This window comes from Marmota monax, unplaced genomic scaffold (genome assembly GCF_021218885.2).
Source record: "Marmota monax isolate L192 unplaced genomic scaffold, Marmota_monax_Labrador192_F-V1.1 WCK01_AAM20220418_F8-fsc00026, whole genome shotgun sequence".
Taxonomy (NCBI): Eukaryota; Metazoa; Chordata; class Mammalia; order Rodentia; family Sciuridae; genus Marmota; species Marmota monax.
In genome coordinates, this window is record NW_026693108.1 from 12,768,404 (window position 1) to 12,793,410 (window position 25,007).

The 25,007-nt window shown below is 35.0% G+C and overlaps 1 protein-coding gene across 1 annotated transcript in view; it reads right to left on the reverse strand.

The window, feature by feature from the left end:
• Ipo5 (importin 5) overlaps positions 1–25,007 on the reverse strand; it is a 44,186-nt gene that overhangs the window by 9,689 nt on the left and 9,490 nt on the right. The window contains exons 4-17 of the mRNA XM_046454896.2: positions 23,128–23,230; positions 21,745–21,841; positions 21,453–21,557; positions 16,342–16,464; positions 16,131–16,251; positions 12,840–12,927; positions 10,610–10,716; positions 7,161–7,285; positions 6,980–7,069; positions 6,712–6,885; positions 3,835–4,053; positions 2,156–2,239; positions 344–476; positions 133–254 (exon numbers count right to left, since the gene is read on the reverse strand). Coding sequence (XP_046310852.1) covers positions 133–254; positions 344–476; positions 2,156–2,239; positions 3,835–4,053; positions 6,712–6,885; positions 6,980–7,069; positions 7,161–7,285; positions 10,610–10,716; positions 12,840–12,927; positions 16,131–16,251; positions 16,342–16,464; positions 21,453–21,557; positions 21,745–21,841; positions 23,128–23,230 — 1,691 coding nt within the window. The remainder of the gene's footprint in view (positions 1–132; positions 255–343; positions 477–2,155; positions 2,240–3,834; positions 4,054–6,711; positions 6,886–6,979; positions 7,070–7,160; positions 7,286–10,609; positions 10,717–12,839; positions 12,928–16,130; positions 16,252–16,341; positions 16,465–21,452; positions 21,558–21,744; positions 21,842–23,127; positions 23,231–25,007) is intronic.

Here is a 25,007-nt window from a genome sequence, read left to right on the forward strand (position 1 = left end):
TACGCTTTCTTTTTTAAGAAATATATTCTTGAATCTTTAAAATTATTTCTTTTCCAGATATTTATTAAAAACATTCCTATGAAAACTAGAGAGGATATAAATGAAGTTGAGTAACAATTATGACTCTCATACCAACATCTGGCAAGCAGTTGATTTTTCTTCCAGTCCTGCCGTTTTAATACCAAAACTTTGCTGATCTCCAAGGTTCACAAATTCCCAACCATCATCATCACTCATATTCTCCATGTCTTGGGCTATTAACAGGGGAGGAAACAAATGCTTACAAAAAATAATAGTAAAGGCAGAAATATTACAACTGATATGTCCTTGTGAAGACACTTACTATCTAAAAGGGCTACTTCAGGCTTAATTGAAGCTGTCTTCATTAAAGGCCCCATAACCACGGGAAGGTATTGCTGAAATTCTTTCCCAAGGATTTTGCACATTCTGGCCCATGCTGAGATCATGTAAGAGATCTAAGGAAAAAATTAAAACAGATTTTAAAGTAATGGGTAAACAGAATATAATAAAGTTATTTCTCTATTTCACAGAGAATGTTTTCTTGATATGTTCATGGCACTTTAGTAAATGTAATTCCTAATGTTATATATTAAAAAATGTTCTGAATCAATAATGAAATCCTGTGAACTTTCAACTGGGATATAGGAAACAGCAGGCAAGGCTTATTTTTTTCCCTCAAGAGGCAATTATAATTAGTTTTCTTAGTATCTGCATCATCTGAATAAAACTAAATATGCCAACTCCTAGGCATGAGTTTTCTTTGAGGCAGAAACATTATCTGATATGACTTTCTATCTTTACTCCCTGGCTCCTCATTCATTAGACATTATTAAAACCCAAGAAACAAAATATCCTGTCCTTTTAGCTGTTATTATAATTTATGTGGTAAGTAGCTGGTTATAATTAAGACACCTCTGTGTTACCATTTTGTTCACATGCACTTACCTGTTACCCATGGAATACAGTTCTCTATTTGTTTGCTTATTTATTGCACAGGTACAGTTATACTTTCCACTTTTTTAAAAATACTGTTAGTCATTTGTTCACTTATTTATTTACTTACTCATTAATTAATTAATTATGTGGTGCCCCAGCCCACTTCCCACTTCTAAAAAAATTTTTTTTCAATTATAAAATAAAGTCCACTCATTCCACAAATGTGTACTGGCTCTTTTCCACATGAGGTGTATTATGATTTGCTGATTCAAAGGTTAAAGCCACAGTTCTCACTACCCTCCTTACAGTTGACTGTCCCAACAATATTCCTAATGTTAGCAATTTGCAAACTGTCCTTCTAGCCATTTACTTCTGTACACTCACAGATACAAAGATACAAGTATATTTATATACCACTTTAAAAACAAAGTAAATACAAAACAAAAACAGAACAAGCTTTATTGTAAAATGATATTTTCTTCGTTAAGCTATATGAAACAATTACATTGTGGCTGTGTAAAATAAAAATTTAATTCAACAATTAACGAGTGCCTTACGTATTTAGGCACTAAGAATACCTTTAAAACTATGACAGACATCTATGATGTTGCTGCAAGTGTTAAATGCCCACACTGAGAATGAACTCTTGTAGAGGTGGAAAAATATGACTAGGACTTAGCCAGGCATATATTGTTTGTGATGGCAGGGGTTTCATCTAAATTAATAGAATATGTGTGTCTACTCATGTGCAGAGAGAGGAGACTGCAGGTTCTGAAATGGTCAAGTTTCTGTAGTTATCCCTCCTGGTAGGGGAGACAAGTCATCTGGCATTCAAAGGGGTAAAAGACACTCAAGTGGAGATATTTAGTAAGGGGTGTTGACAAATGAACCTTGATCTGCAAGTCACAAGTATACAGAGGTAACCTGCAGCCATGAATGAATGCTACTGCTTCCAGGAGAGTGAGAAGGTAAGAGCTTTGCACAGAGTCCAAGAGCAACAAAACTCGAAAGAGTCAAAAGAAGCAGAAACATGTCACAACAGAGTAAGAAAACCCGACTCCAGAAGAACAGAAACCAGTGAAAAGAATATCTGAAAATGTAACTCAAGAGAGCTATCATTCTTTTTTTTAAGTACATTTAACGTTGCGCTGTCCACAACTCATAAATGGATCAAGGTAAGGACAAGAATACTGCTTACCTGAGGATCATCATCTTCCATATCATTGAAATCTGTCTGAGTCTTCAACAATAGCTGCATCACATCTGAGGCATCCTGCATGAACTAGAGGAAAATACATTACAGGTATTTAACAGTCCACAGCACCAATGTCGCTATCTAATTTTGTTTTTTATGTAATAACAAAACTTAAAAAAAAAAAAATATCTATCTTTTCTACATGGGTTAAAACTCCACAGATAAATGTTATACTGAAAAATTCTCGTCTACATTAACAGATTTAATGCTCTTTCTGGGAAAACATACTTTCTCCTGAAGGACAAAGTAAACTGCAGTTTAAAAAGATACTTCTAATGGAATCAAGCTTTGGTCTATTGCTCATGTATTTCAAACAGTAGAATTTAATTCAAATCCGAAGGAAAATTTTAAATGGCTCCATAGAATTAACTCACAAAGATTTTATTTTGTAAATGATTTCATATAACCTGTGCAGTTCTGGCAATTTCCACTGTTATGATCAGGCAATGGTATTTCAAAGCTAGATATACATAGTATAGAACATACAAATGTTTGGTTAGAATGGTCCCACAACTTAAAAGAAAAATTAAGCTAGGCATAGTAGAGCATGTCTGTAATACCAGCTACTTAGGAGGCTGAACTAGATGCCAGCCTGGGAAATTTAGTGAGACCCCGACTCAAAAAATAAAAGAGGTAGGGGCTGTGGCTCAGCGGCAGAGTGCTTACTTAGCATGTTCAATCCTCAGCACCACATAAAATGTAAAATAAAGGTATTGTATCCAACTAAAACTTAAAAAATGAATATTTAAAAAAATAAAATAAAAAAGGGAGACAATGGGGTGGGAGGTGGGATGAGTGGAGGAACTTTGGATGGCATAAAGCGGAGGGAGGGAGGGGGCAAGAGGGTAGAAAAGATGGCTAAATGAGACAGATATCATTACCCTTGGTACATGTATGACTGCACATATGGTGTGACTCTATTCATGCACAACCAGAGAAGCTAAAAATTCTGCTCCATTTGTGTATAATGAATCAAAGAGCTTTCTACTGTCATGTATAACTGATGAGAATTAAAAAAAAAAGAGGGATTAGGACAGTTCAGTAGTAAAGCATTCCCTGGAATCAATTCCCAATACCACACAAAAAGTAAAAGTTAATAGTAATGCTGGTTTTGGAAAGGCAAAACAGAGAGGTTTCATGCTAAGTTCTGAGGATCAGAATGCAAAATGCCCATGACAGAAAAACTTTTGGATCAGTTTCGACAACTGAGATGTTGGCTGAGAATAAACACACTTGCCTAATGATTCTTGTTAATTATTTTATGAAGAGTTATATGCACATATAGACACTTGATGCTTTTGGATCACCAAGAAAACAAATGGAACATTTTTAAGTGGAACTAAACATGAGGATGTTGAACTACACAAACAATGTATGGTGGCAGAGAAGGGGAACAAACATATAACTGAGTTAAGAAAAATCCTTAATATTCACAAGTAAAAAGTAGCAGGCAACAATTTATTTATATAGGAAATTGGAGTAATGTTAAAGGAAAGATGAAACAAAAAACCCCAAGTATCCAGAAAACCATTCACCAGAAGGAAAAACACTCCAGTTCACTCAGTGCCCACCCCACTGCCAAATTATATATAGTAAATTTAACATAATACAAAGTCACTTACTTTTTCCTTCCCAACAGCCAGGCCAATGAGACTGATGCATTCAATAGTTTTCCCTCTCAAAAGTCTGAGTTCCTTTTGAACTGCATTCTCAACAATGTGCTTCAGTGATGGCATAAATAAATCATAGTAGGGTACAAACTTTTCTTCTGCAGTATCTGCAACTGATGCAATGGATGTCACAACTTGTTCCAAAACTAACTTGGTACCTTTCTGAATCAACTAGAAGAAAAACAAACAAAATAAATGAATTAAATGAAAATAAAACAACAACCAAACCAGAAATCATTTCAATTTGCTACTTCCTTCCAATTCTTGAAGGCTTCTCTGAATTACCTCTCCAAAGAGCAAGTAGGAAACTGTATGTTTTGGAAGAAATTTCTATAAAAAAATTCATGTTGAATTATTTATGTGGCTTTCTCTCTCTCTTCTGTTAACAAAGAACACTTTGTTTTTGCTTTATCTCAAACAAAAACAAAAACAAAAAAACAGCTGGTTCTAGAGTCCTAACTTTGACTCCACTTCAATTTTTAGTATCCATATACCTTAATGCTTTATTGTTCTTATCTTTTACTCACTGATTTCCATACTGTTATATTTTGTCCTGACCTACTATGTTTCTATGGAGAAAATTATTTCTTGGGGAATTCCTTTATTTTCTAATCAAATGCTCCTTGGAGGATCCCACTAAGGAATTCTGGTGCCCTCTCTGGCACACATTTCTCTTTCATGCTGAAGCTTAAGAAATGACACTGTTCCCTGTAGCAAAGGCCTACAATGTGCTCTAGCCTCCTAGGCTTGCAACAATGCTTCCTGGGTATCTGTAGCAGAGCCCATGCTGTTACTTTGCAAGTTTCTAAATAATTTCTGATTCGGAAATATCTGAGACCTAGCAAAAATTTTCTTCCCTTTCCTTCACCAATAAAAAGTATACTCTCAGTAGAGCACTTCCCTTTATATTACAAATTGTACCAAGCCTTAAAGAAGTTATCTTAACTCCCTTTCTTCTGCATTTCAGCATTTGCTATGTTTAATGTCTTGGGCCCTCCTGCTACCCTCTTTTCAAACAACCCTGAACATTATCCTCCTCTTCACCTCATCTCAGCAAACTCCACCCTTCAGTCTTTAAAATACTGGACTCTTGAAGGAATGACAGGGAGACAGACTCTCCTCACACTGCAGCCCCGTCTATTCAAACCCAATTGTGAAGTTGTATTGGTCCCAACTATTTGTGATTTACCAACCAAATTATCTGCCTTCAATGTGGGTCCATAGCTGTCTGTCTTCATATACTCTGAAATTCCTCTGAGCATATTTTTAGTCTATTGTTCACTGGACACTGAAAACTCAGGTCTATTTGAAACTCTACTTTCTTTGGATTTTAATATAATAATTTCTCATTTTCCTCTTCTTTGACAGTGCTATGCAAACGGTAGTCTGTGAACTGTTACTAATCTACCGTAAGTATAGGAATTGAGGGTATCAGAAATGATTATAACAATGTGCTGATAAGTTCACATACATTGAATCCCATAAAAAACAGTCTTTTATTCTTTATTCCCTTAGAACTATTCATTTCACTTTTATAGCAAAAATCCATTTTTTTCTACTTAACAACAAATTGGGCTTTGATCCTTGTTCTTCTTGTCTGTGTCTTCTCTCACACCTGATAGTATACTCCTGGCACACTGCTATACTAAAATCACTCAACTATTTCAGCATACATCCCCCCTTACTTAGACTATAGTTACGAACCAACTACTTGGATAATAAGCCTTATTTAAAAATTCAAATTATTTACAGAAAAAAGGATTTTTTTCTATAGTCTCAATTCTGTCACTCTGTAGAATAGTTAACACATTTTTACTTGCTTCTTATTATAGTTTGAATTTGGAATCTCCCCCAAAGGCTCATGCAGCAATATTCAGAGGCAGGACTTTAGGAAAGTGATTGAATTATGAGAGCTCTGACCTTGTAAGTGGATTAAGGGCCCCAGTTGGATGAAGCATGTCACTAGGAATACATCCTTAAAGGGTATATCATGTCTCTGGCCTGTTCCTTTATTTCCCTCTCTGCTTTCCAGCCACCATGAGGTAGGTGGGCAGTTCTATTGTGAGTCTCTGCCTCATCACAGACCCAAGCAATGGAGCCAGCTGACCAGACTGAAACTGTGGGACAAAAAGACCTTTCTTCCTTTAAGTTGATTTTCAAAGATACTTTGTAACATATGAGAATTATCTATTCCCACTAATTTCCATCATTATCATCTATGCCCCGCCCCCCGACAATGATGGTGTGATGACCTTGCTTTCAACCTTCCCTCCACCTTTTATTTATGCCCCCCAATGTTACCATATTCCTTACCTACTATGATGTTACTATTTGCTGAGCACAAAATAACAAAAAATGGTTCTTCAAACTTACATAGAACAAGTCAAGAAATTCTTCTCTTTTGTTTTCAAGGCAACTCACAACACCAATTTTACCTAACATTTAGGCTGTGTGTTTCGGTTTCAATACTGGCCCGTTCTCTGATTGAGCCTGAATTACTCTACCGAGAATAGTTTGGCTCTAACTTTCTATGTTGATAGTCTTACTGAAATCCCTCTTTCTTATCCAATAACTAATTTAAATTAATCTATAAATCTATAAAAAGATCTTAAAGAGAATCTGCTGGGTGCAGTGGCACACACCTGTAATCTCAGCAGCTCTGGAAGCCAAGGCAGGAGGACCACAAGTTTAAAGCCAGCCTTAGTAACTTAGTGAAGCCCTAAGCAAATACTGTCTCAAAATAAAAAAAGAGTGGGGGAGGCAGCTCAGCTGTTAAATGCCTCTGGGTTTAATCCCTGTACACCCCTGACACCCAATCTTAAAACTCACCTCTTGAAGTTTAAGTACCATAATAGAGTGCAGATGTTTCACTAAATTATCTAAGTATGGAATAAGTAGAGACTTGGGACAGTCTTCAGTAAAGTTTATGAGAGCAGCAGCTGCATGGGCCTGCACCCGTTGATTGCCTTGGTCTTCCATGGTCTGGAGCAAAGCTGCAATCACCTGGGAAATGAAACCAAATAAATAGGCATATAATTTTAAATGCCAATCCCTCTTCTTACAGTTTGACTGGAGTATTTGAGGACTTGTTATTTACCTTTTCATGAAATTTCTTTTGGAAACCAGGTGCAAAATCTGTAGCCATCTGTCCCACAGCATTGCAGGCAGCATATCTTACTCTTGGATGCTGGAATATATTCCCTTGTATTAGTAAGGACAACAGGGTTCCATGTGAAACTACAGTTATGATTACAAATCAAGTATTTACTGGTACTTACAGGATCTTGAAGAAAAAGCAAAACAAAATTTACTATCTCATTTAGAATTCCTTCCATTTGCTGGTGGCACCCTTCGCCAATTGCAGATAAGGCCATCAATCCTGCATGCCGGTATTTCCAGTCAGCTACCAAAAAGAAATACATCCAAATGAATATTAATTAGATACTGCAAACATCATTCTGGAAGTGCAAATAACATTTTTATTTGGAAAATAACAAAACATTTTACACATTAGAAAAATGGACAGAAAAAGTGCCAGACTGGACTATTTCAATTTGTAAGACTAGTTTTGTAACACCACTTTATTCCGAAAACTTTTCCATGAATTTACTATAAGCAATAAATACCTGGATTTGGTGTCATACGTTGCTATTTATTAAATACAGATTTACTGATTACTATGATCACATTACTTTAAATTTAAAGTAAAGAATTTAAAGAATTTTTACTGAAACTTATTTGTATTCTAATAGTAACGACGGCTATTTGCTTTTAGGTTAATAGAATATGAACTAAACAATATTTATTTTACTGGCCTCTTCTATTTTAGTATAATTTTCCCCTCTCATTTATAAATATTTCTATTTACTATAAAACAGTCATAACAAGCTATGCTTCTTCCAATTTGTTGTGTAACAAAGCAAGATAAATAAAACATAGGTCATGGTCTGAGTATATGGACAGCAACAATGGTTCTCAAACTGGGACCCAAAACTCCTGAAATTCCCCAATGTCCTTTCTGGGACTGGGGTTGGGGGTAATTCATTAGGTCAAACTGACAAAAATTTAGCTAATTTATTTAAAAGTATTTACAAAAATGCAAGACTTTTGTGCTACTTTGGTGGTGGTGGGATGGACAGTCATTCTTAATAGTAATGCTATTTCTGTTAGTATTTCTGGATGAGCTTTTCATTTTTAAATGAATATTCACATAATATTAACAGTATGTATATTTTCAATTACTCCACATACTTTTTTTTTTTTGTTTTTTGGGCAGGGTAGGGTGGGGGATGGAGATTGAACTCAGGGGCACTAAGCCACATCCTAAGCCTTATTTAGAGACAGGGTCTGAGTTTCTTAGTGCCTCACTTTTGCCAAGGATGGCTTTGAACTCAGGATTCTTCTGTGTCAGCCTCCCATGCTGCCACTGGGCCCGGCTAACTCTATATACTAAGTCAAGAAATCTCAAATGAGCAATAAACTTAGGAAGAGAACATGTGAACATGTGATACTAATCTTTACATACTAAACATTAAAGAAGAAAGGCCAATGTACAACATTTAATGATCTAGAAAGCTATCCATATTTCATTCAGAGAATCTGAATATAATCTTATTTATTTCCAATGTATGGAATTATGGAAGTATGTTTAGCAGGAATGTGATGACACTGGTAAGAGGATAAAAACTTTTCAACAAATCTTTTTGAAATAAAGTAGCATATGGTAAAGAAAGAATATATTTAGAGAGGGAAAAAAAATAGAATGCTGTGGCCAGGCATGATGGTGCACAACTGTAATCCCAATGGCTTAGGAGGCTGAGACAGGAGAATCACACGAGTTCAAAGCCAGCCTCAGCAATTCAGTAAGACCCTGTCTCTAAATAAAAGATAGAAAAGGGCTGGGGGTTTGACTCAGTGATTAAGCACCTCTGGGTTAAATCCCTGGTACCAAAAAAAGACTGTTGTCAAGAAAAAAATGTTATGTAAATGATTCTTCCACAGCATTAATTACTATATTATTTTCAAACTAGAAAATATGTATAATTTTTCCAATATTAAATAAGCATTTTTCACATATATAAAATAAATTCCAGTCTCCAGCCTGGGTGTAGGGCAAGTATTATTTTCCCATTATATAGTCAGAAAACTGAGATGCAGAAGACTTGTTAAAAGCCTTACACTTAGCAAACAACAAAGTTTTACTAAGAGTTCACAGCCAGTGTGATGGTGCATGCCCATAATCTAGTGAGCTGTAATAGACAAACTCTTTAACTACAAATCACAACCACCGTCACAATAAATCCACTTGAAGAACTGTGTCAATCAATAGAGAAACAGAAAACTGTTGACCTTATGTAATTTTTCACTGTCTTTGGGCTTAATTTTCTTCATCTTAAAAATGAAAAGGCTGGGGCTGGCGATACAGCTCATTTGACAGAGTGCTTGCCTTGCATGCACAAAGTCCTGGGTTCACTCCCCAGCACCACCAGAGTGGGGCGGGGGTGCGCAGAGAGAAAAGGCTAGATTTATTCTTTCTAGCAGCTCCTATAGGTCAAGCAATGTGTGTCTTTTTTTTCCCTACATATCCCTTTGGGAAAAGATTCTCTATAAGATGGGACTCGGGTGGAGACTACTTTCCAGACCCAGAATCAGAATCACATCTTTAAAAAGAGGCAATGGTTTTTGACCATGCCTTTTTTGGGATAAGAAAGAATCTTAAAGGATAAGAAACTAGGTGAATATCATAAGAGCAGGAGTACTCAATCATTCAAAGCTGCTATTATTACTGAATCTTACTAATTTAGGATTCCATAATCCTGAGGGTGGAGGCAGAGAATATGCTCAGCATACAGGAGACCTAGAATTCAATTCTTAGCATTAATAACTAATTAATAAAATTAATAAAAAAAAGATCCTTTAGCTATGGTTTAACTCTCATTGCCTGGCTCTTGCAATCTATTCCATGTAGATAAAAACACTCATATACAGTGTCCTAGGAATGTAGCTTTCTAGGCACAACCTATAGCATCATAAAAACAAAACAAATACTCATAAAAGATAAGCCAGGACTTCTGTAGAAAAATGTTGGCATAAGCTTTATTTATAATCAACAAATCTATTCATATTTGAAAGGGATTGTTGAATGCTATGTGACTATTAAAAAAAATGAGGCAGACTGTTACATGGTGATATGATAAAATGTTGAACAAAAGTTTAGTTAAGTACTCTGTATCCATATTATATATTTACATTAAAAACATCACACACATGAATAAATGAAATCAGAAGTCTCAGAGAACTGACAACAATGGTCATTTCTGAATATGAAGTAAAGGACTTAAATTAAAATACATCATGCAGGTTAACTTTGCAATTAAAAACAACCCCACAAATTAAAATAAAACATACACTTATCTTTGGTATTGATAAAAACTACAGGTATAAGGGCTGACAACTGACTACAGAGTTAACCATAATTTCCTTTAGATTTTACATACTTTTTTCTAAACACTGATGCCAATTTTGTGAAGAGAAAACTGAATAATTGTTTCAGTACTGAGAAAAATATTCTTTAGCTAGTGACTGAATGTTCCCAAAAATGACTAAATAAAAATTTCATCAGTAGATACGAGAATTAGGTTAAATATTCCACAAACGCCATTTGTTAAGAATTTAACATTTAGAAAGACTCATTCTACTATGGTAGCATTTGAAGCAGATAGCTTACGGTTTTGAAGCATTTGCATAATGTGTTCCTTGATCATTGGCAGAACAAGCTTTCCACCAAGTCCACAAGCCATCCGGTCTAAAGCGCTCTCGCCAGCAACTGCATTGCTAGATACACAAACAAAATAATGTAATCAAAGACACACAAAAAATGTTGTACTGTACATACTTCTATCCATGTTTTTAAACTGGGACTGAGAAAGAATTCAAGCAGTCTTTTGCATGTGATATTGAAGTTGAATATTAGAAACCCTACAGCTTAAAAAAAAAAAAAAAAAAGAGGAGGGGGCAAGCATAAATAAAAACTTTTATCATGCTCTACCATGATACTTTTTAATAAAAGTCTTCTGTCTTGCTGGGTACAACAGCACACCTGTTTGGCAGGCAGAGGCAGTTCAAAGTCAGCCTCAACAATTATGAAGGCTCTAAGCAACTGAGTGAGACCCTGTCTCAAAAAAACAAATAAAAAGGGCTAGAGATGTGGCTCAGTGGTTAAGTGTCCCTGGGTTCAATCCCACTTAGTTACCGCCAGCCTCCCCCCCCAAAATCCTGTCTGAATTTTTTTCAGAATTCAGAGATAAAAGTGGGAGGTTGATGAACCTTGTGTATCTCCCTTCCTAAAGATATCCTTCAAACACAGGATTGTCCACCTCCCAATATTAACTTATTACTCATCTTTAAAGGAATACAAAGTGCACTGCCAAAACTATGCACAGGTGCAACTGTTTTCACTGAAAAGATCAAGGCACAGAAACATTTGTACATTTATTCTGCTCACAGCTCCCAAGACTAATAGTATTTTGTCATATGCATAATCTTTAATTGTTCTGTGAAGACAAAACTACAAAGATAAAATTATAAATAATAAAAGTTTTTATTATATAAAATAATCTTTACAATAGGACTTTGGACCTAAAATTTTTTATTTTGAAAATATATTTATGATCTGCTTATTCACAGATAAGAAAATCTTATCCATTAAATCCAGAAAAACATTTTGTAAGCTTAATGTAAATTTAAATATCATTTACAAGGCAAATTAGAGGACAGGTAGCAGCATGTTATGGTAATTGAACCAGAGAAGGAAAATATTTAACCTGTCTTCTCTTTAGCCTAATGAAGGTTTACTTTCATACACTTCAAAACAGTACTGAAGCCAGAAATTAGTCTTGAGTTCAACAATGTGATTAAGCCTCAAAAATGCAGCATGCATATTGTTGTATCGTGTGCATGTATGAATATATAAAAGCAAGTTCCATTAGTATGTACAACTATAATGTACCAATAAAAAGTGGGAAAAATGCAGCAAATATTCTGCAAGCCAAATATTTTTAAAAATTTTTATCTTGGTTAATTTAGCAGCTTATCATGTACCAGTCTTTTGGGAAAATAATTCAAGTTCTTTATAAGAAAGGTAGTAGAATGATGCACTAGGAAGAACACGAAGAAAACTAATATTAAACCTCAGCTTGCTAACTGGCTATGTAACCCTGACAAATAACACATCTTCACTCTTTGATTTCTGCCATCTATAATACATGTTAGGGACTACTGAAAAAAATCAAGTGGTAGGCAATTCAGGAGGGTTAGGAAGGAAGATCACGAGCGTTTAAGATCAGCCTCAGGGATTAAGGAAGACCTGTCTCAAATAATAAAAAGGGATGGGGATGTAGCTCAGTGGTAAAGGTTTCTAGGGTTCAACCCGCAGTAAGTACTCCCTCCAAAAAAGGAAATTAAAACAACAGAATTTGAAGTGCTTTTTCATATGTCAGGTATCATCATCAGTAATGCACAGGAAATACAGATTTTGGTTCACTTTTCCATAGGAATTTAGATTCATGGGACCTACCTAAGCTAAAACATGCCAGTACCACACAGTATTACTGTCACTCAGTGTACATGTGGTGCATTTTGCGTTTCTAGTTTTTTCAAAAAAGATAACTCTCTTTGTTGTTATAGGTAGCTTTCCTGATTATTTATAGAATACAGTTTTATGTACTATTTACAATTAAAATAAACCATGTCTTAAGAACTTTCATTAAACATTAACTTCAAATTACATTAAGAAAAATAAATAAAATACAATTTGGAAAATGTTATTCAGAAATGCATACAACAGAAAGGCAAAGTGTCCCATATTCCAAATTTAGAAGTTTAACAGCATCCAGTGGTAGCCCCAAAGCTCTCACTACCACCCTAGACCCAGCTCCGCCAGTAATCGATGTGATTACCTATCAAAATCATCATCTTCTAGTTCATCAGCATTTGCCCAGTCCTCATCTTCTTCGAGATCAACCATCATTGCTAACATCTGAGGAACTAAAGTGAAGAATTATTTCATTCCTGAAGACTGGCTTTTATTACTTTGTCAATATCATCATTTATAAATAAGAATTTTAACTTAAGTTTTACTTTGCCTTTAAAAAGAGTAAGACAAAACAAATATAATAGGCCCTCTGTATCCACAGGTTCTTCATCAGTGGGTTTTAACCAAACTCAGATAAAAAATATTCAGGGCTGATGGGGGGACTGCCTGTACTAAAATTTGTACCACTTGTCATATTCCTTGAACAATACATTTTAACAATAATTTACATAACGTTTTTATTACATTAGGTATAAGTAATCTAAAAAAGGCTAAAAGTGAAAGGATACGAGGTTACATGTAGTTATTATGCCATTTTATAAGAGATTTCAGCATTATGAAATTTGGTATCTACAAGAGGTCCTAGTATTAATTGTCCCCAGATACTGAGACAACTATATTTGTCTGTTCCCCAAAAAGTTAACTTCTTGTGATAATTGCTTTGGATCTTATTTTTTTCCTTTAAAGTAACAAAAACGACATTTAAAAATTTTTTTAAAAGTCAAGATTAACCAATTATGTCCCATTATCCTATATAAAGAACACCTAATAGAAACCTATGAAAAATTTTTAAGAAATCTTTAAAAAAAATTGCTCCATTTAAGTTTTTATAGGCATTCTATAGATTAAATGGGACATAATGGATTAGGGAAAACAGTCAAATTTCTTCTGAACTTTCTACTGCAGTCTCTCATATCCCATAACAAAATGAATGTTTCACTCCTAATTTTTATACTTGAATCTATACATAAAATTATAGTACTCTTCTATTTTAAAAAATATGATAAATGGCTTCATGTTTGTACTTTTTGGAAATCTGTTTTTCAACAATCATGGATTTCACAGAACTCCATTATACCAACAAACTACCTATTGTCCTGCTGAACATTTTGTTTCCAGTTTTCCTCCCACTTGGAAAATTTAATTTGATGAGATTATTACGTATATCTCCTCCTTGACAAGTTATGAATCTAAATACGAAGTTGTTACAAATATCTTCAATAGTACGAAAAATCAAACTGCTTTCCACAGTACTTGCATAAACTTCCACTGTTTATCAGATGAAGAGAGGGCCCTGTCTTATTTCACAAAAATGTGTGAAGTGCCCTGGAGCTAGAGAGTAAGAGCCCTGTTGGCTCCACACCTTTCAACACTTGACAAGTTGTACTCCACAACTACACTTGTTCAATTGGGACGCAACAGTGCTCATTAACTATGTCAGAGTTATCTTTTGTGAATTTCCTCTTCTTAGCCTTTATCTATTTTCAATATACCAAAACTTTGTGGACTGTGCACACTGTATTATTTTCTCCCAGTTTGTGGGGTTTTATTTTCATGTAGCATGTATTGACCTAATCCAAAAAATTTGTTTTATATCAATTTTTGTATCTATGGATTGTGACTCAGTCTTAAAAAAAATAGTTCTTCATTATTAGACTTTACTTGTGAAATGTACCAGTAATATTGAGGCTTTTCATCCACCCCAAATTATTATGTTATCTGGAATTGGGATATTTTTTCTTACTAAAAATAACTACTTATCCCAACCATATTTGGTGAATTTCCTTTTAATTCAACTTTGTTTCCATGTGCATGATTTGCTCCTACTCTCTCTACTCTGTTCATTTCCACTGTCTGTATCAGTACTATCAATGAATTCTAAATTCTTAAGACTTGATAAGGCAAGAGCTCAAATACTTTCATCAAAATCAGCTTTGCTTATGAATTGAAATGCATTCTGCTGTCATGCATGACAACATGAGAACAAATTAATTAAAAAAATCAACTTCGCTGCTCTGGGAACTATATTCTTTCACAAAAATCTTAAGGTCAACTTTATTAGGATTTTGACTAAAATAATATTGGATTTATAGGGTGACTGAGGAAAACTGATGTTTAGTTCTATTAGTCTTTTAATGTCACTTGATTTTTTTTTCCACAAAGGTCTTACACTTTTTAATTTATTCTTAGGTAGCAAGTCATGCCTACACTACGTGATCTTTCTTAGTAAATTTTCTAAGTGATTCTTATTAGTTCATATGCACACTATTATTTTTGGTTTTGTTGTTTTCTTGAGGTTCTGAGAATTGAACCTAGGAATTGAACCTAGGGCCTTGTCCATTCCAGGCAAGCACCCTAACCACAGAAATATAGCCCCAGCTCAACTTTAAAATAATCAGTTCTAACAATTTTATTTTATTTTTTTGTAGACAAGCACACAGACTACAAAGAAACAATATTTATCTTTTTTTGCCAATACTTATAATTTTTTTTGTAGTTGTTGATGGACAGAATGCCTTTATTTATTTTTATGTGGTGCTAAAGATCAAACCCAGTACCTCACACATGCTAGGCAAGCACTCTGCCACTGAGCTACAGCCCTAGCCCTACTTACGTTATCTTGACAATGTCCGGAACTGTCAGCATAACAGAAACAGTGATAGTGGGAATACTTTTCTGTTCCTATCTTTAATGGGAAAGTTTCTAAAATTCTAATCGCTACTTCTTTGTAAAATAAAAGGTAGGTGCCACTACAAAAACCAAAAAACCAAAACAAAAAACAACCTTGGTGATGTATTTTCTAAACTAATGATTCAGATACCAATTAGCACAGAAATAGCTAGGTCAGAAACCATCAGTTCATTTTGTGAATCTGCATCCTAGGCACAATAAACATAGTATTTCCACAGTACAACAGTCATGTAAATTTCTCCGCCAAAGAGTATAAAACAAAGCAACATAATAAAGAGAGCTCTGATCAGTGTTAGATTTGTGTTCTAATCTTATCTTCACTTTAAATACCACAATTAAGTTATCTCAGTTTTCAGCTTTCTATTAGATGTCTAGATATTCTCTGATTACTTTTAATTCTATTGACTTTGTTCAATATTTTAACATATAAATGGTAGTCTATCACACTGTTCACTATAACAATTTTACTTAGCAGGCTTTCTATGGGTCTGCAGTCTTTAAAAAAATAGCCACAACAGTGGGTCCATGCATACACATATAAAGATCCATTTCCCTAGGTTCATCTGATTTTTAAAAGACATCCATTATATCCTCAAATAAATCTGAGAAATCACACAATCCTTAGTACATTAATCCAACAATTTCGCCACATTACACACAAACTGTTTGAAGACCTCTGACTTACTTGTCTGAGCAACAATATTAGTATGTTTTCTTAACATAGCAGCTGCAGTCTCTGAGAGTGTCACGATCACTTCAAGGGCAAGCTGGCGCTGCATGTTGTTGAGGCTTGTGTCTCCACACAACTACAAAGAAGAGGTATTTGAATACATTTAATAGTTTAGGTTGTTACTTGAAAATAATAAGCACAATATTTACTGAACTGTTTAATTTACCTTTAGACTTAGTTGTAGAGTTGCTTCCAAGTGAGGACGCAAATACTTTGGAACAGTATCTGCAATCTCAACAAGAGACTTTAAGACTGAATCATCATTCTGGTAGCACGAATCATTTACAGCCTAGAAAAGATAAAACAGAAAAAAGTCTCTGTTCAAGACTCATTTTATGCCTACTTAACCAAAACGTCCCCCAAAGACAGCCAATAGCAGAATAATATTACTAAACCTTTTCCCCCACCAAATAATTTAACAGTCTATATTAGGCAAATGTTCTACACATACACACCCTTGTTTTGAGGACTGTTAACTAGAAATACAAAAACATTTAAATCTGAGCTAGAGGAAATACAAATCAAAGCTGCAATAAAATATCATATCAACCCATATAAACTGGCTATTATCAAAGTGAAAAAATAATAAATCTGGTGAGGATGTGGAAAAAGGGGAACTGTAAGTTAGTATAGCCATTTATGGGAAACTGTATAGAGGTTCTTCAAAAACTAGAAATAGAACTACTATATAATCCAGCATTCCAATTATCCTGTGTGTATATATACACAAAGGAATTAAAATCAGTATGTTGAAGACACATCTGCACTTGTGAATTACAACATCATTTGTAATAGCAAAGAATCAACCTAGGTGTCCACTGACAGATGAATGGATAAAGAAAATGTGTTATATATACACAATGAAACATTATTCAGTCATAAAAAAGAATTTCTATCATCTGCAGTAACACTGATGAAAAATATTATATTAAATTAAAATAGGTGAACAAGACAAACACTGCATGTTCTCACTTATATGTGGGAGTTAAAAAATACAACAAAGACTGAAGGCTGTTAGGGAATTTTTTTTTTAATAACCAAATATCTCTTTATTCTGTCTTTTCTATATTCATGTCCCAGTCTTTTTCATACATACAGTAAATACTAGATCCTATGATATGCATTAAAGTGTTCAACATTACCCATTTTATTTTTCATTGATACTGAGTTTGGTCTCTGTGGTACTTGAGCATTTTTTTTTTTTTTAAGAGAGAGTGAGAGAGGGGGAGAGAGAGAGAGAATTTTAATATTTATTTTTTAGTTATCAGCAGACACAACACCTTTGTTTTGTATGTGGTGCTGAGGATTGAACCCGGGCCGCACGCATGCCAGACAAGCGCGCTACCTCTTGAGCCACATCCCCAGCCCCCATTTTTTTTTTAATCTACCATTATTCCAAAGGAATAAAAATTTCTGGAATTAGGTATAAAAAGATTAACATGACTTTAGGTGATAAAGTACCAAATAATAACATACATACATATATATATATATATATATATATATTTTTTTTTTTTTTTAAGAGAGAGAAACTTTTTTTAAATATTTATTTTTTTAATTTTCGGCAGACACAACATCTTTGTATGTGGTGCTGAGGATTGAACCCGGGCCACACGCATGCCAGGCGAGCGCGCTACCGCTTGAGCCACATCCCCAGCCCGATAGCATATTACACTAAAGTTTTATAATAGACTTAAAATATCTTTTCAGTATGACAACCTGGGGAGAAAAGTCAATAAATTCTATTAGTATCTTTTTATCACACGAAAATCATCTGATGCCTTACATCCTAATGTAGTGGTTCTAAACAGAGCTAATGATGAGAAAAGGCCAGGGATACTTGATATCCTATGACACAAAAGCTTACAGGGATTCATACAATCTTTTCATCATGCAACTCACATGACCACAAATGTCAAATATTTATAAAAATGATAAACTATGATCTGAATCTAGAAATTCTTAAAGTCACAGATCATTTTTTGCCTGGTTTTAATGTACAGTTGACTATTTGTACACTGAACCAAACAAGGATCAAACATACATGGAAAAAATTCGCATTTGTACTGAACTTGTATAACTTTTTCCTTGTTATTATTTTCTAAATCAATAGAGCATAACACCTATGTATAAGCATTTATCCCTTATTAGGTATTCTAAGTAACAAAGAAGACTTGAAGTATATAAGAGGATATGCGTAGGTACATACAAATACTGTGATTTTATATAAGGGACTTGGGCATTTAGATTTTGGTATTGGCAAAGGGGCTGGAACCAATAACCTGAGGATACAGAGGGCTGACTATATAGTTAACACCTCTCCCCAATGTAACTACTGTATAAACTGTGGCACTGCAAAATGGATACTTTGTTTCAGAAATCTAGAACTTCATTACTTCACATAATCAATAGTAAGAGTAGGGTTTTTTTTTCTTTGCCTCCCGTTATTCTATTTTTCTTTATTATTTAAAGGTTCATCTGTTTTTACAGTGTTGGGGGTGGATGAACTCAAGGGCACTGGATGACCCAACAACACCCACGGACATTGTTGTTTTTTTTTGGTTTTGTTTTGGAAAAGGGGTCTCTTGCTGGGTTACCCAGGCTTGCCTTGAACTTGGGATCCTGTGGCTTCGGTTTCTGAAGATAATGGGCTGTCAAGTGTACAGATGTGTGCCGCTCTGCTCAGCTGACACAAACTCTGCTCAGTTGAACACAAATGTGCTTCTTTGCCTAATAACAATATTGATTGTTATGCAATTCTTTATTTTTTTTTTTCTGTTTTCTTTTTGGATGCTGGAGATTGAAACCAGCCCTTTTTATTTTATTTTTATTCTATTACCACTACTACTAGTATTCTACTTACTAATACTGCTGCTATTATTAATTTTTGACACAGTGCCTTGATCAGTTAATAAGGATCTCACTAAATTGCTGAAGCTGGCTTTGAACTTGGGATGCTTCTGCTCACCTCAGCCTCCCAAGACAGGCAGGGGCCACCATGCCTGACCTCTAGCTTACTTTCATGGTATTCAGAGAAGGCATGTGGTATGATTTCATCCTTTAGACTTTGTTGAGATTTGGTTTATGTTCCCTTTTATGGTCAACTTTGGTAAATATTTCATATTCACTCCAAAAGAATGCATACTGTGTATGCATGGAGTGTATGCATGTGTAGTTGTGGCATTGCAGTGTTCAGAACATGCCCATTAGGTGAAGGTTGTTCATGATGTAGCTTCCACTGTCCTTTGTTTCTATTTATTTATTGCCTATTTCATCAGCTGCTAAGGAATGAGTGCCATAATTGATTTGTCCATCTTTCATTTTAATTCTGTCTGGTTTTCATGTATGTATTTTGAGTTTATTTAACTAGTTGAACACTAGCTTGTTTATGCTTTCTGAAAGATTTAACTGTTATTATTGTGTACGTCCCTCCTACACCTGGCAGTGTACGCCTTGTGTATACCTTGAAGTCAGACTGAAAATAAATGACTGGGTACAGTGGCATATGCCTGTCATCCCAGTGGCTCTCGGGAGGCTGAGGTAGGAGGATCGAAAAGCCAGCATCAGTTTTGTGAGACACAAGCAACTCAGTCAGACCCTGTCTCTAAATAAAATACAAAATAGGGCTGGGGGATGTGGCTCAGTGGGTGAGTGCCCCTGAGTTCAATCTCTGGCTACCCCCCCCCATAAGTAAATAAATACCTTTATTTTGTTTATTTAGATTTGTTTGTTTTGTTTTTTATGTGGTGCTGGGATTGAACCCAGTGTCTCATGCATACTAGGTAAGTGCTCTACCACTGAACCACAACACCAGACTGCGAACACCATTAAGTGCTCTTGCTCAGACTGTGGTCTCATTGATAACCCCCTCAGTTTGGTCTCTCTTTAAAGTGTCTGGGAGACAGCTTCAGAGAAGTCTTCATGACTCCATGGGGACAATTTTCATTTTCTGCTCAGAGTGTGTCTGTTTCCCTCTCCCCATGTCCATCTGACTGCTTCCTTCTCTCTCTCTCTCTCCCTTTCTCCTCCCTCCCTTCCCTGTTTTTCTCACTTATAATCCTAGAATGTAATCCCAGGATGACTACAGGGGTCTTCAACAGGCTGCTCCAAATGCAGCCTCAGTCTTCAAGGGGAGGACAGAGATTGGGTATATTTAGGGCTGACAAACATTGGCTGCACTGCTAGTTTTTACATGAACACTGCCTACTATGTGCAGACAGAAAAAATGAAGATAGAGATGGCAAGCTTTCTCCAGCTTACGTTGACCCAGAGCATGTGGTGTTTTATGTTTTAGTCTAGGTCAAGAGCCTGTGCTTTTTTAGCCAAGGCAGCCTCTTTTGGAGCCCTATTACAGCTTCTTATTACCAATTGTCTAAATGTACAATTTCGGTCTGTTACCAAATGTAAAATGACTTGTGGTTTAAGAAAATGCTTATTTCTTAGAAACAAATAACAAACAACAGCAAAAAGAAAAAGAAACTAGTAAGAGTAGGGGCTGGGGTTGTAGCTCAGTAGTAGAGTGCTTGCCTAGCATATGAGGCATTGGGTTCAATCCTCAGCATATTAAAAAAATATCTAAATAAAATAAAGGTATTGTGTCCATTAAGAAATATATAAAAAATATATATATATATATAAAATAGAGCAGTATTGCACGGTATTTGACTTACCAATGATACCGCCCGTTTAGCTACTGCATTTGTATATATCACTTAGAAATCACTTACTCCACCTTTGAATTTTAGTAATGTTTCAGCATTTTATATCTAGAAAAGTACACCATTTTATTATACATTACTTTTTATTTCCTTGTATTTAATTTTAGCCATATATTGGTATTTAAAAATATATGAGTTTTACTTCTTATGCGTTTCATTTTAGGATAAAATATGGGAAGTAGCAAAAATCTGTCAAAACAACACAGTTTGGAGTTTTGAAAAGTTAAGAATCACTACTCTACCTTATCCAACATTATTTTGCTGATTTAGGCAGGAAGGTATCCTTAAAACATTAACTTGTCCTTGAGTACTATGTAGTTTTAATAACAAACTACTTAATTTACAATGTACTCTTATAGGGACCAGTGTTACGATCCTGTAGTTTGATTTGTGATACTACCACTTACTACACTGTAAGACTTGTATGAGCATATAATAGGCAATGAATATTTACTTAATAAATGAACAAATATACCTCAAAACCCTGAAGAAAACTTGAAACTAATGAATATCAATATGGAATGTAATTATTATTTATTCTATACTATTTGTTTTTTACCTGTAAGAATCCGGGTAACAAATCTGCAAAATGTTTGAACAGAGCAACATTATGCTCATTTGCAAGTATGAACGCAGCAGTAGCTCTAGCAGATAATGTCCTGATCTAAAATGAAGAGAGTAAAAGAGGACAAACATGAGAAACTTTTTTGATATATTCAAGGTCAAGTTTTTTTTTTTTTAAGCTCAGGATGAAATTATTTTCAGTAAAACTAGCACTTACAATCTTCTAATACATAATTTCACAAGGTGGATTAACTTAGATGTTAAGTAATGGAATTGAAATCATTTACCGATGGATGTTCCTGATCTTGCATACACTGAACTAACATCCGTTTGATGACGTCTAAATAGTGCTGCTGCTGGTTCCCAAAAATTCCAGGGAAGTTCCTGAGAAATGATCCAAAAATACTCTTTAAAATTACATTTTATCCTTGTAAAGTGTGAGTAAGAGTCTCTAATGAACTGTTCACCTGGCTCAAAACATGCATTAATGTTTAGGCCAAATGTATACACGTGCTCTAAGGAATTCTCTTTCTGGGTTGAGTGAATGGAAGCAAACACAGCAAAAGCTTGAACTGGGCATACAGATTACTCAGCAGCCTATTTTCAGCCCATGCTTTATCTTTACCACTATGTCGCAGCTGGAAACTGACCTGAAGCATAGGATGGGACAAGAGCAAAAGGTTTCAGATGGTAACTATAGTAATCATGCTTTCTGACCATCTGTTCCTAGTCTTAGTGACCCAGGGAATTCAAGATCTATTTTACTTTTAAATGTAGTAAACAAGTCAATTGAATGCTTTTCATTCTTTCTATAATCTGAATTACTTAAATAAGCAAAATATTGTGATATTTTAACAAACTTCTCTAAATAATATACAAAATAATATACACTTGACAACTGAAGTAGAAAATGATGACTAAAAACTATACATGTAATGGCTCACCTGAAAGTTACAAATCTAACATATACTAATCATTTTGGTGGGGGCGGTACCGTGGATTGAACTCAGGGGCACTTGACCACTCAGCCACATCCAGTCCTACTTTGTATATTATTCAGAGACCGGGTCTCACCAAGTTGCTTATGCCCTGCTTTTGCTAAGGCTGGCTTTGAACTTGGGATTCTCCTGCCTCAAACCCTTGGGGTGTTGGGATTACAGGCATGCACCACCGCACCTGGCACTAATCATACTTTAAACAGCAGAAAACTATGGGAACACTGTAGGACAAAAAATAATCACCTAATTCTAAACTTAAACCACATGTTCACACACACAGAAGTTTGTTAAAATATCACAGAAGACCCAGAAAACACACTGGGAATTCACTAGCACTCTCATTTTCTTTTTCAAGATACCAATATTAAAGTGGTTTTATAAAAGCTACAATTGGTAGTGTATTAACCTCCAAATAAAGGAAAAAAAGCCATTCAAGAAAAATTCTGGGATCCTAAGACAAAAAAGAAAACTGCAGAGTGAATGAAAAGCTTCATTCCTAACCTCCAATGTTGCTTTTAATTCAAATACAAAGCTTAAATGAAGACCTAATTTTTATTCTAAGTCCTCAAACCAAAATTAGGCTAAAACAATCAATTAAAATGTGTTTTGGACTTTCATGACATTAAGCTAAAAATGACAATAACAGACATAAAACAAGATCAATGGATATACCAGAATATGTGAAGGGCAGCTTCCCGCAGTCCCATATTTTGAGAGCTTACTGAATCGAAAAGGAACTTCAAACCTTCAGGCCACTGGTTGTTGCCATCCTCATCTAAAAGGGAAAAAAAACATCCATTTTGAAGCCAAACTTCAAAATATTAATGATGAATCCCTTTATTTCATAAGCCTCATTCAAAATATGTAATAGTATGTCACTTGTTCTGTATTTTTAAAAATACCAATAAAATTGTTTTCTTTAACCATAACAATGGTCAAAGATTAATTTAATATTAAAGGTATTTTTTTGTATAAAATATTAGGTTTATAATTTCTGTATATGGGTTACAAAAGCACAGAGTAACATTTTATATTTATTTATTCATTTTTGGTACCAGGGATTGAACAAGCAGGGACACCGAGTTACATCCCTGGCCCTTTTTATTTTGAGATGGGGGTCTCACTAAGTTGAGAATCCCAGGACTGAGAGAGGGTGTTCATACTTTTGTAGTTTTCAAGTGCTATAGGATAGTATCAATGTTTACTTTTTAACAAGAGTTAAAAATCTAAATTTTTGTGATACTTTGTAATAAAAATGAGTAGAACCACAAAAGCTATTGTGCCACTTATGAGACTCATTAGTTATATTGTCACAAAAACCTTAAGGGTTGACTAGGAGATTCAAGTCAGCCCGAACAATATAACAAGACCCCATTTCTTAAAATAATAATAATAAAAAAGTGTGTGTGGGGGGGTCCTTGGTGCATACCTATAATCCCAGTGACTCAAGACACTAAGGTAACAGGATCACAAGTTTAAAGCCAGTCCAGGCAACTTAGTGAGACCCCTTTTCAAAATAAAAATAAAATAGGCTAGGGCTACAGTATCAGTTGTAGAGTGCCCTTGTGTTCAATCCTTGGTAATACCCCCCTCCCAAAAGCTGATTGTCAGTGTGATATTTGATCAGACAGTAAAATAAAATATACCCCATTTCCAGACCCTCAGGCATGCTAGGCAAGCCTTCTTTTACCACTGAGTTATATCCTTAGCCTTAATAAAATACCCTTTAAACTGCCCCTTCAGCATAAAACATAAAAGATTATACCTTAAAGGGGATAAAGATGTTTGCTTTTAAAAAAATTATCTGAAAATGTTTCCATTATTAAACAATCTTGAACAAGAAATGTCACCTATAAACCTGTGCACCACACATTTAAAACCTGAAAAATGAATTATCTACTCTATTTAAAAATATTCTAAATTAAAGTTCAGTGGATTTTGAATTTATTTACTTGAAAAATAAAAATATGAGCCAGCAGCAGTGGCACATTCCTGTAATTCTAGTAACTTGGGAGACTGAGACAGGAGGATCACAAATTTGAGGTCAGCCTTAGTAACTTAAACCCTATCTCAAATTAACAACAGGTTGGGGATGTAGCTTGGTGGTAAAGTACTCCTGGGTTTAATCCCCAGGACATCCCCCACAAAAATCCAAAACGTATTTCCTGCTGGTTTCTAAAAATTTGTAGATATCAGAAAAAATGATAATCTGCTAGTTGTTTGACAAAATTAAAAAATTAGTGTCATAATGTACACAAAGCACAATCAACAGTGTTATATTTTGGGGGGGGGGGCGGTGGTTTCTAGGGATTGAATTCAGGGGCACTCAACCACTGAGCCACATCCCCAGGCTTAATTTGCATATTATTTACAGACAGGGTCTTACTGGACTGCTTAGAGTAGTTACTGAGGATGTCTTTGAACTTTGGATCTTCCTGCCTCAACTTCCTGAGCCGCTGGGATTACAGGCGTACGCCACCATGCCTGGCTAATATTCTCCTATTTAACCCCTATTTCATGAGGTAATCCTCTTAATTATTAAAAATGCCATG